At 34.9% G+C, this 12,424-nt stretch overlaps 1 protein-coding gene across 1 annotated transcript in view; it reads right to left on the bottom strand.

Annotated features, from left to right (window-relative positions):
* Positions 1-11,379, bottom strand: part of ASUN (asunder spermatogenesis regulator) — a 20,760-nt gene extending 9,381 nt beyond the window's left edge. The window contains exons 1-8 of the mRNA XM_009332814.1: positions 11,152-11,379; positions 9,642-9,716; positions 8,639-8,841; positions 8,277-8,357; positions 6,965-7,055; positions 5,182-5,310; positions 3,451-3,535; positions 759-848 (exon numbers count right to left, since the gene is read on the bottom strand). Coding sequence (XP_009331089.1) covers positions 759-848; positions 3,451-3,535; positions 5,182-5,310; positions 6,965-7,055; positions 8,277-8,357; positions 8,639-8,841; positions 9,642-9,716; positions 11,152-11,376 — 979 coding nt within the window. The 5' untranslated portion in view covers positions 11,377-11,379. The remainder of the gene's footprint in view (positions 1-758; positions 849-3,450; positions 3,536-5,181; positions 5,311-6,964; positions 7,056-8,276; positions 8,358-8,638; positions 8,842-9,641; positions 9,717-11,151) is intronic.
* Between the last annotated feature and the right edge of the window lie 1,045 nt (positions 11,380-12,424).

Genomic DNA, 12,424 nt, shown 5'->3' with positions numbered 1-12,424 from the left:
CCTCCAGTTCTTTATCTCCTGAACTATTTCACTGTAGAGTCATCCTTCTCTTATTTCTCTTATCTGTATTTTTGACCTGCTGGCTCAAAGAGTCAACTTACCTTGCCAATAGTCTACAGGGTGCATGAGCTGAATGGCCAGGTGGTTCCTATGTTATCCCAAATTTTCCCTGTTTTTCTCTCCTTTACTCAGATTCAGGTAGAGATCTCTCCCTTACTCAGATTTGAAAGTTAATATAGAGCAGCTAGTCTACTGATAGTATCATTGCATACATTTAATTTCCTTACAAAGCTTTTAACTTAGCACACTAAGTGCTAAAGATAGTACTTTGATATCCCCCCCCCAAACAAGAACTAAAACTGAAAAAGATTCAATGTCTCAAAGCTGCTATGTTAAAAAACCACCACTGTGGAACTGACAGGTATACTTGGCCCTGTGGGATGGGCAAATAATTACTCAACATTGTCATCAAGGACAAACGTCATGATACTTAAAAAGAGACTGAAAAAAGCCACCAAAAAAACATTACTACCCCTCTCACCTCTTACACAAACCACTGATTAGCTAAGATCAGAGGAGCATCATACGACCATTAGTAAAGCAGGGTGCAGTCAGCAGCAAGGTTTATAGAGCAAAAGGTAAAACCAGCATTAACAGGAGGCAAATTACCTCCTTGTTCAGATTCTTAGCAGTGTACCGAGAGAACAATGTTCAACACAAGTTAGAATACCAGTTTTGGAAGATACCATGTTACCTACCCACACTATTTGTTCGAGGAGTACACCATTTTAATGTTACAGTTTCTTTAAATGTGCCTTCTCTGCTGTTGCCACCTGTATGATTATCACCTGCAATTTAGTCAGAAAAAGTGTGTGATCAGCCATATTTTCTTTATTACATCAACAAGCTCTGCACTTCTAAGGTACAAAATATTTATAACATGAGCATATAGAAAATGTAATCTAATTTTAAAAGGTTAGATATCTAACTTAAGCAAAAAAGAGTTATTAGCAGTGGCAGTTTAAAATCAGCAGCCGTTGCATATATTTTAAAAACCAATTCAGCAAACAAAATACTGCAGCTCTAGAGTATGTTCCATAGGTTTGATTCAACATTTACAAAATTATAGATGTTTGTTTTATCTATAACAGGCAATTTTTTCCTTCTAAAACACCTAGGACCTTAAGACAGTATCTTTTTTTAATTTTCCACACAGAAATCAGGACCCTTAGCGAACATTAGAGATGATCATTTCTTGTACATATTATATCCCAAAGCCAAGACTGAAACTGATCTAAAGGCACATTAGGCAAGTTGGGCTTTTTGGGGAAAGAAGTATTTGGTCTCATCATCCAGTACCTTTGCTATGTCAGATTCAATCTGAACATCTCTCAACATGTTTTACTGGCTGTAGATGTTTTATTATTTATTAAAGTATCATTAAAATACTTTCATACAACGTCTCACTGATAACTGGTCTGGCAAAAACCACCTGAAGGCCTTAAAACAGACATCATCAATACTCCTTAATACATTAAACTACTTTTCTACTAGTGAGTTCTGCGATTCTTCATGACCTTTGACTCACATTATCTCACGAAAGAATTAATTGAGTTTTGCATGAAGTTTCAGAATTACAGTAGCACAGTCACAATATGCTCGAATCCACAATAATTGGGAGGAATGAGACACATACATCAACATGCAACTTTGTATTTAATAATGTTAGGGTTTAGTCTAATCTCTCATGTAAGAAGTTTTATTTCATATCAAAGACATTTACTCAAAAGATTTGTTTGATCATGCAGGTAACTTGCAAAAGTTGGTTTTTTTCAGTTAAATTAACTGAGATCATTTTAGAAAGTCTCTCTCAGAATATCTAAAGGCCAAACTTATTTAATCTAAAAATTCTCTAGCAACATTTCACAGAAATAAGATCAATGTAACTGAATTCCTACTTTCCTAGCACCAGAGCTATTACAGCTGAAAGATTTATTTAAAAACAAATAAAAGAAACCAAAATTTACAGGATCTGAGAACAGACTTTTTCCTCTAAGTTCTGATGGAAAAAATTTGAAGAGGAATTGCAGTCGGAGTTTGCTTTTAGCTTTTACTAGCAGACTTATTCCTTGAGCCAATAGGTATTACAAAACTCTTTCTGAGCCCTTACAATAAAGCTTTATGCTTTCAGTATGGTAACACAAGTTCAGATGAGTCTGAATTCATTACTGTAACATCCTACTCTTTTTCCTCAATCTTTAATCATACACTCCACTAAAATATGGAGCACAAGTACTTGTAGATGATAATGAGGCGTCACCTCCTTTTCCTCAGAGTAACAGTAATCCCCTTGAGAAAAAGCACAAACTCCCTAAAACGGCTACTTACGGACCATATGATTTCAAACTTCAGAAAAGAAGTATCCACTCTTTATTAAATAACTCTGACATAACTCATTTGTTAAATTCTTCACTTCTTAGAAATTAAACCACAATCAACTCTCTAATATGCTTTAAAACTATATAATAGAGTTTTGGATAGTAAAACAAATACCTACCAGCCTATATCTAAGTACACGTGTTCTACACACACAGTAAATCAGACCAAGCTTTTAATGGTACTGAATCATATAACGGAAGTTACAATCAATGCAGTAAGAGAAAACAAAGGATATACAAGCCTTGAGAAGCTTCAAATGAGACAACAGCACTGAAAAGGCATACAGTCTAAGTATTCCATAACACACTGGCACAGGCTGAGGGTTTTTTCACTGCTTGGCTTTGCTCTTAATTCTACTAATGCAGAATTTTTAGCCTGACTTATTAACAAAATTTTACCTCAAGCACCGTTTCCTGAACAAAATAGTTTTGCGTAAGGCTTACCATTGTGCTTTTCTAACCTCAGTTGAGTTATTAAAAATTTACCTCAGAGGAATACTAGGTAATAATTCCAAATTTACAAAAAGGACACTAGGTATTTCAAATACAACAAGAAAGCTCAAAAGCCCAACAATTATTGTCTTTTCCGAAGCAATTACTGACATAAACAGGCCTATGGGATGTAAGTGATGTCAACTATTATTACTTAACAGACAGATTAAAAGTTCAATTGTGCAAGGAATAATTTTCCACAAATACCGACAAGAGGTATTTCTTTGTAAAATCACTGCACATCTGGGATCTCATCTCACACAAATATCCTGAACATATGTGAAACCTTGTCTGATGAATTCGACCTGTTTTTTTCATTGTTATATCCTTATTACTATATTAAAATATGCCAGTAATGAGTAAAACTCAATGCCAACATTACAAATCAAGTTCTTGGGTTGTAAGGAATAACTGAAAATCATGCCTGAAATTTACATCAATTTGAAGCTCGCAATCTTTCTTTGTGAATACTTCCAGCAGGCTGATCAAAAGCCACTTTTAGAGGACTATTTCTACTTACCACTCTTTAAAAAGTCAACGTGTGCCTCTTTGTGATGAAGAAGCTCTACATCATAGTTGGCTGATGTGTTAGCATGTTGCTCTTCCTTTAAAAGAGAAGGTAGAAAGAATAAATATAATTATTTTAGCTAGAGGTCACTGTTTTCGTAAGTGAATGATTCTATGTTTACCTTTCACTCCAGAAGAAAACAAAAAGTCTCCAAAGTGCATCAGACAACAACAGGATTGCAATGTTGAGGAAACTGTTTGCTCTCTGACCTGTTTAAAGACGCAGCCACCTGCTTTTCCTCTTTTTTTCCTTTTTTGAAACCCTATGGTTTCCTTTATACAAATGTCATGACAGGGTGCATAGTGTAAGATATAGGTAAAAAATAGGCTTAACTACTTTTGTTTAAATTAGTGAAGTTAAGGAAGCCTACAACATACTGAATACCACCAGCAGTTACAACTTACTAAGCAGCAAGAAATGGGCACTACATTTTACTTTTCATAACTAAAAATCTCAAGAATCCAAACCAAAAAACACACTTCAAAGTTACTATCATTTCCTTGCACAGATATGTAAGAAGTGTACTTGCAGTTGCAATTTTATAATTTAAAAAATGGATGTTTGTAAAGAGGACACTGCATCTTTAAACAGCTGCAGAGCACTAGCAAAAACAGAACAGTAACCTTGGTAATTTATTCCAAGTTAAAAAAAAAGGAAAAAACCACAGAGAACCCAACATAGTCTATTACTACAGGGACAAAGGCAGAAGGGAGAGGCATACCAGCAGCACACAGGTCAGAAAGTTACAGACAAGGTATTTGCAAACTTAAGTCACATTTATGCCATGACCCATGTCAAAGTTTCATTAAAGCTGTGAAAATAATTTTTATTTCATGTTTTAACTTATAAAATCCATACAATATTGTTAGTTTTCGAAGATGCAAGTAACTATTGACAATATTAGACCTTGATGGATTTTTTAAATCAGGAAAGTTTATCTGCCCCTGCCCTTTTTGTTTGTTTGAATACTGACACTTCTGTTTCAATTGTCTCTTGCTGCCTGATCAGAAAATTACTGTAAACGTAATACTTGAAATTCTTAGTTGCACCGATTTCCCTCCTGGTAGTGATAAAAAAAACATTAAAAATAGGGAGATAAACAACTTTGAACAGAAGATGTTTAATTTAATATCTTTCTTAACTAGATATATCCCGTCCCCCCGTTTCTGGTTTATGGATCTTCAAACTGGAAAACCTACTGGAAAATCTTTAGTTAAAAATCAGCTATTAGTTACAAACACCTTTATGTTGGGTGGGCATGATAATGAAACAGAGGAAAGAGACTCACTATGCCACTATAATGCACAAGGGTCAAGAATATCTAAACACAACTAGAAAAAGACAAAAGAATCACAGACAAAGTAATCTGAGGTAAACAAGATTGTATTAATATAAAATAATATAAACAGAACTGAAATAACACTTGTATTGCTACATCAAAAATTGAGATTCAGCAATACAACATTTTGTTCTGTGATCCTTCTTTACTTTTTTTTTCCGCCTTCTTTATTTTTACTAACCTGGTCACAGACATTGAATGTGGGCTAATAAAAAAACAAAACAGAAAATATGATATGGAGAGAAAAATCAATGTAAAAATTCATTGAAATAAACATTAAAAGTTTTCAAACAAATTTAGAAGTGATGCAGCTAGCTAACACAAAGCTATAGACACAATATTACCTTCATAGGAATGTTAGTTATTGTGGTTGAAGCCAGATCAAAGTGCTGTTGTACTAAAACATTCAGTTTTGTAGCCAGATGCCGTCCCGCACGGACACTGTGCACTTCACTGGTTAAAACAGGTGAAAGCTAAAATAAATTGACATGGAGTATATAGTATTAATGGATTAGGCTCTAGTACCATGTAACAGTATTATTCATCTGAAACTCTAAAATAAGCACGTTTATACTGCTAAATTCGACTGGGGGAAAAACTACCACCCAAAAAACCCACACCATGGAAAACTAAGAAGGAAGAAGCAAAAATTATTTCTCATTCAGAATTTTGCAGGTTATGCCAGTTGTTATAGTTGCAGTTGCTACAAATTGCCAAAAAAATAGAAGTCTGCTAAAAAACTTGAGTCATTAATTTTTAATAGGAAGAATTAGTATCACAACATGGGGAAGAAATCCTCTTAATAGCAGCTCTGGGCCTAGTTTTTTGCTCTTTTACCTGCTGAGTAACAGGAACAAAGTAATTTTTATATACCTACCTGTAAATGCATCATATATACACAAGGGAAACAAACACAAGCTATAAGATGCATTTGATTTTTCCCTAGCCAACAAGGACACTGGTTTTAGGCTTTTGAAAAAAAAAAGCCACAAAAACCCCAGTGATAAAGATGACTGTCTTACAGAGGAAAGGAGTAGTCAATTTATTCTTTTCTGTTCACATTTTATTTTTTTAGCACAACTACAAAAGTGTTTTGTAGAAAAGAATCTCAGGAAGGTAGCTATTGTAGTCCTTTTTATTTATGAAATAATATGCAGGACTAGATGCCTTTCATGTTAAGAATAAGACTTTCTTTCTTGTGTCTTTTCTCTTTCTTACAGACAGCACATTAAAATACTGAGCAGAGCAGACTGATGAAGAGCAGAATGTATTACAAAACATTTTGTACATACTTGGTTTCAAACAACCACCACTAAGCATACCAGTCCACAGAGCACATGTGCTTTTGTCACTGAACTACTGAGATGTTCATATATAGAATAATTTCCTACATGCATCCTTCCACCTTTTCGTAAAATAATCTTTAAAAGTACCTGTAGGGCACTTCAAGTATTTGATTAACTTCAAGCATATTCTACATTCCTACAACATATTACCCTTTCACTTGGAAGCAGATATGCTTTCCAATGCTTTTCATTAAAACGGCATTCTGTTTGCTAACACTGAAACTACAGCATTTATACACAAAAGCTCATTTTGGTTTCATGAGAAAACCATTCAACCAAAAGGCTAAAAATGGCTAACATGTTAGTCTGGATAACATGGAACACGCAGTGCTGAACAATATCCACGTCATTCAGTAACAGATATTTGGGAAAACGGGGCTTCTGCTAGCTAGCGGCTTATGCTTGAATAGGAGGAAAGTTACTCAACTAACCTATTCAACACACCAAATAGTTGATGGTTTTCCACTAAGTTCCTAAATGTGCATTTCCGTCTCAAAAAAGCCCATCAAACCCAAGACTATCATTCCAGGGCATTAACGGGCTTACTTCACAAAAAAAAAAGAATCATGAATTATTAATGCAAGAAATTTAAGTAATGAAATGAAAAAAGGGGATACCACATATGCACAAAGACTACAAAACAAGAAAACAAGGCATACACTTTAGATGGCAATATGCAGGCTGCCAACTTTTCAAAGAATTATCACCTGTACTTTTTCCTACACCTTACCAGACATGGTTCTTAATCCTTGGATACATTTTCTCATTTTAAGCTCCTTACCTCTTTTTTAGGACGATCTGAGACAAGGCTGTCTTCACCAACTGGGTAAGTGTGGATTAAGACCAATTCACATTTCTGAATCTGCATTAGACTTAAAAATAAAAACATTCTATTTAGCCTATAGTGTGGCAGACTATCTCCTAGAAATGAGATACATTCTCCCAAGATTCATCTGATTTCCAGAACACAGAATCATAAAGATGTATTACAACATACTGTTTCTGAAAGCATTCTGTAGAAACTAGGTTACATTAATAATTTTCCAAAGCACATACTTCAAAATAGTTTTTATCAGAATAAAAAAATAAAAAGTATAACATTTCTAGCTCTTCAGATGCTATAGCACTGTGTTTCTTTTTGGACATATCAATGGAATAGATCCCTAACTGATGTAATCTGTTCAGCTTCATTCAACTGAAAATTGACACTACAGAGGATTTGTGTCTCCATGTGTGCACGCAAGTATTAACAAGGGGATTCCAGTGAGCATGAAAATAACTACCCAGATAGCATGCTTATCTCCTAATGCGGCTGGAAATTTGGAGAGATCAAGACATTGTTCCACATCTCTACCTACAGGAATGAGACCACTTTTCTGTCTTTACAGCGGACTTCGAACCCAATTCCCTGGGGCAGTATCCTTTATACATACACAAAACTGCAATCGCAGCAGGTAAATATAGGAGATTCCTGCTTCTGCTATTTAAGTGCCTAAGGAGCAACCAAGAATAGGATCTCAACCTACTATACACTTCACAAGGCAACACACAGTCCCTGGGCCAAACAGTTCACTGTTTAATTAGACAAAACATACGGCAGAAAAATGACTTCTCAGAGGAGACGCAACCTGTATTTCAAGAGATTCCTTTATCTCAAGGGAAGTGTCAGGCAACACAATAATTTAGAAATTAAAAACTAGTTTCAAAGAAGTTAGCTAATTTAGTTGAAGAAAGACAAATGTAAAATTAATGCAGTGTTATCAAGAAAAAATGCATCAGATGCATTACTGATTACAATATACAGTATATAACAAGGCACAGTTACGTGTCTCATTTTGGAGCAAGATGTAGAAGGTAACAACCTAAAGAAATACTGTCCTATGAGGATACAGGATGATACTGAAAAGCTAATGATTATACACCAGCTCTAAGTCAACAATATCATGATTTAGCACCTTCTATTTCACAGAAGCATTCATTCCAACAGTTCATTAGAAAAAGTTTCAAGTGAAAAAATACATCCATATTTCACAGAGGATGTAACAGGCACGCGCAGAATTAAGAGAAACTACGTTTGTAAAAAGCATACTCACTGATCTGAATTAGCGGCAAGCTTGTTATGCTCATGAATGGTTTCCTGAACGCAATCCTCAAGCATCCGAACATGACTGTCACTAGAAAGAAATTTTACATTTTTTTAATGCGGGATAATCAATCCTCCTGTTCAAAGCAACATGCCACTAAATGCTCTCCCATTTCAAGTGGGAAATTTTTGGTTTGCTACTGTAACAGACCTCCATAAATGAAACCTTTAATAAGGCAAGAAATGATCTAACAAAGAACCCAAAAAAGCTAGCTCCTTAGGCCACTGATTCATGACAATCAATGAAAGACTGCTAAAAACGTGTGAAATAACTTTTTTTTCCAAAGCGTAGAAGCACATTATCATACATACCTTTTCGCATTAGTAATACAGATTATTCTTCCTCTGTTTCCAACACGTTCTGCATTCTCCATGAGCATGGTTCGAGCCTCATGCTGGTATTCTGTGATTTTGCAGAGTGCTTCAACTGCTGCAACCAGACCATGAAGTATGCTGCAGCACTCTGGATCTGCCCTAGGATTAGGTGGCCCAACAGCTGCTAATGCTGCCATCAACTAGTTAAAAAGAAAGAAAGAAATTATTATTGAAAATTACTTTCCAGCCATTTGTTAAAATGATCAGTTAAGAGAAAAGTCATCATTATAACTTATTTTACATGCAAATTAATATTGTTGGGAGAAAACCAAACAGAGCAATTAAAGACCATTATATGTCGCTAGCCTTCTGGAAAAATTTTGGCCCTAAGTTATCCTTTGCAATTCATTTATTAATTGTTACTAAGCCTTGAGAATATAATATTCTCATTTATTACAGAAAAATACCTGGCTATAATAACAAGTTATATCCAATACCTGAAAGAAATTCTAACATTACCAGTTGCCATCTGCTTTTATTTTCTGAAAATTTGGAAATTCAGTTCCTCCCCAAAGTAAATTTTTCAGAGGATGAGCCCATTCAGTATGAAACAAAACGAGAGCAAAGAATATTTATAATTTATTTTTTTTACATGGTTTATTTGCCTATAGTGCAAATGTAAAAAAAAACCAAATTCAAAATTCAAGAAGTATCACCCAATTACAGAAGAAATACACAGGTAATTTCTTCATAACGTTTATTTTAATATATAGCTCTGTACTCAAAGCTACTGGGTTCTTTTTAAATTATGTAAAGCTACCTATAGAATAGTCCAGCCTCACAGGCTATTTCTTAGAATTCTGTTACGCAATAATTTCAGACCAGATCCACCAACATTTTAATTAACCAAAGTTTTTTCATATTGAACATGGTAAGAAGCTGCTATTTATTCCGCAATTAAACTAGACTTACAAAACAAAAGAACAGTTACAAAGCATACCTCCTGCAAGTTCTGATCTTCTTGAGTCCAAGAATTCAAGACATGAGCCCCAGAATCACTCACAATGAAATTCACCTAAAAGGATCAAAAAAGCACATGTAAATGTAAGATAACAGCCATTATGGCTACTTCCCCAAATCCAAACAAACATGAATTACACGTCTGTCTTCCGATACCCTGCAGTTATGTGCAATAACAAGCCAAACTAAAAATAAGACAAAAACGATACAAAAAGCATCCAGTTCTGCTATATTCAGTTACCCCTTTAGCAACATCATGATTAACAACTTCTTACTCTATTTGTATTTTTGAGCCACTAAATCAATCTCTACACCAAATTAGCATTGCAGGACATTATGAAGCATTTTAATAACTAGGTAATATTTTCAGTAGAATAGCTACAAAATAAAGTAAATTCTTATACTATAATATTGCAAATCATTCTCCAAAGACTGTCACAGTAGACCACTGGGGTAAATATCTAGCAAGATTTAATAAACATCACATAGCAAAATATGTTCTAAAGGCAACAAAAAAGTCAAGAGGAAGCAAACCTTCCATCGCAATTTCAGTTTCTCATACCACACACTCCAGTTCAGCCAACTGATTCAAATCCATTAAGCATACACTTGATATAATCCCATAATGGGACTTGACTGTATATTAAAAGCTCTGGAGTTCAAATTAATCATTCGTTGTCTGAGAACCAGGACATGCAATCCATCAATGCAGCGCGGCTGATGTGCATCAAATCACTGAACGACTGGAGGTATTTGTCAGTGCCCGGCCTCTGCCTCAGCTGCTCTCTGACACAGCCAGTATTCCACCATCACTACTTTGTACCAATATCACTGTCACAAGGTTGTTTAACTTTTTTTTTTTAAGGGTAACTAACCTGTAGGACATTGCACAATGGTTTACTCAATAATGAGAAAAGATCTAAAAAACCAGGGATTAGTTACCTTAATTTATGATACAATGTTACAGAACCCACCATTCTGTTTATTTTTTCTAAACAAGGAGCTGTGTGCAGGGAAGCTCTCCCACTTTTTCAAACTGGTAGCTTCAGAGCAATCCTACCTCTTCCTAAAGCCCAGAATTCCTTCAAAGTTGACACCAAAAACCTTATGAAGTGCTACCAAGTGTGTTTAAGAAACAAAACTCAATTTGAAGCAATACCTCACTCAAGCTTTTGTAGACTTAACAGCTCAGGCGAACACAATAATAAATCTGTAAGTTACCTTAAAGCACCTCTCCTCACGTTTTGCACTGAGTTACAAAGTGACAATGAAAGGTCCCAAAAATAAATATGTAATGGGATTCATACACTACTCAAACCAATTTAAATAGCTATAAAGCATATCAACAGCACAAAGAAATTTTTATATAATAAATTATATTTGATCTTTCAATCTAACCAACAGCTAATGATATTAAAAGACTTCATTAAAATGGGAAAATGTCCCTTATACTATCAAGTATCATACGCAGTGTGGCTAGAAGAACTTACCAGTTTCTTGAAAGGGAAAATGTCATACATTATTCTACAGTACTCCATGGATGATTCCACTGAACAGGTCCATAGTGATTTTGATATGGGTGCTAGAGGTATAATTCCTTGGGTCCGATTCTTTACTAACATATCGAATTCAACATGCTGTCTGCAGGATTCTGCCATATATGGGCAGTGATCCACAACGAAAACAGTTTTATGAGACTCAGAAAAGATTTTCATCTTCTTCCTAAAAGAAACAGATATTAAAATCAGAAGGAAATTGTACAAGGCAAAAAATCACAAGATCACTGTGCAATTTATATAGTATAAAATTATCTTACTAGAATATGCAAGTTTTAGAGAGGCTACCTCTTACAGTATTTAGATTACATATTGCATACATTAGCTCCTACAAAACTGTTAAGCTTTTTTAAAAACTACAAGAATTCCCACTAGTCCATATATTTAGTATACTAGACTTCTAATCAGAAGAAACTGTTTTTTGTCAGGAGGAAAAAATATAGAAAATGTGAAAGTATACTGTTGAAAAGGCAACAACAATGCACAGTATTACCCTCCCCACTTTTCTAATTAGAAGAAATGTTTAGGAAAAAAGTACAGAAACTGCTTCCTATTTAAAGCTTATTTCCTAAAATAAGGAACATGGAAAAAAAAAATTATGACTAGGCTATACAGACCTTGAAGTAGCACAAACACCAGACTTTTAAGTAGATTTTCAGCCTTCACTTTGCTAGGTACATCTTTCTTTTTTTAAATGAGTATTTGCATCTGTACTTTGATCTCTCACTGACAGACATATCAAGTCTGAAACCATAACGTAACAGTTTCTTATCCAACAAGACTCATAGGAGCACCCCTTCTGTTCTTCCTAGCTATGGGGCCCGAGAACTCTGCAACAAAGTGTGGTGCATTTTCCTGTTTTACATCGACAGACTAGGTTTCCCTCTCCTATAGCATCACTGAAAGAAATACTTTTGGAGAAACTATAACATCAGATCCTTGTGTTAGGGTGGACATCATAACTTGAAGACCCAAACTACACCTGAGAATTAATCTTAGACTAGTGCTACTTAGACCACTGATCTTAGACCAAACACTCATCAAACTTACCCAACTTCTAGATGTTTCCATAACGTTTCTAGTATAAAAATCTATTTCGTCCACGCAAATGCTGCTGACTTACAGAACGCACAAAACCAAAAAATATATCTGAGCTCATTTAAGAAACTAAAGTATTGAAATACTGAGGACGTACACAAGTCAGGCT

The sequence above is a fragment of the Pygoscelis adeliae genome, unplaced genomic scaffold (genome assembly GCF_000699105.1).
Source record: "Pygoscelis adeliae isolate BGI_AS28 unplaced genomic scaffold, ASM69910v1 Scaffold38, whole genome shotgun sequence".
In the NCBI taxonomy this organism is placed as follows: domain Eukaryota; kingdom Metazoa; phylum Chordata; class Aves; order Sphenisciformes; family Spheniscidae; genus Pygoscelis; species Pygoscelis adeliae.
This window is presented reverse-complemented; position numbering and strand designations above follow the sequence as displayed.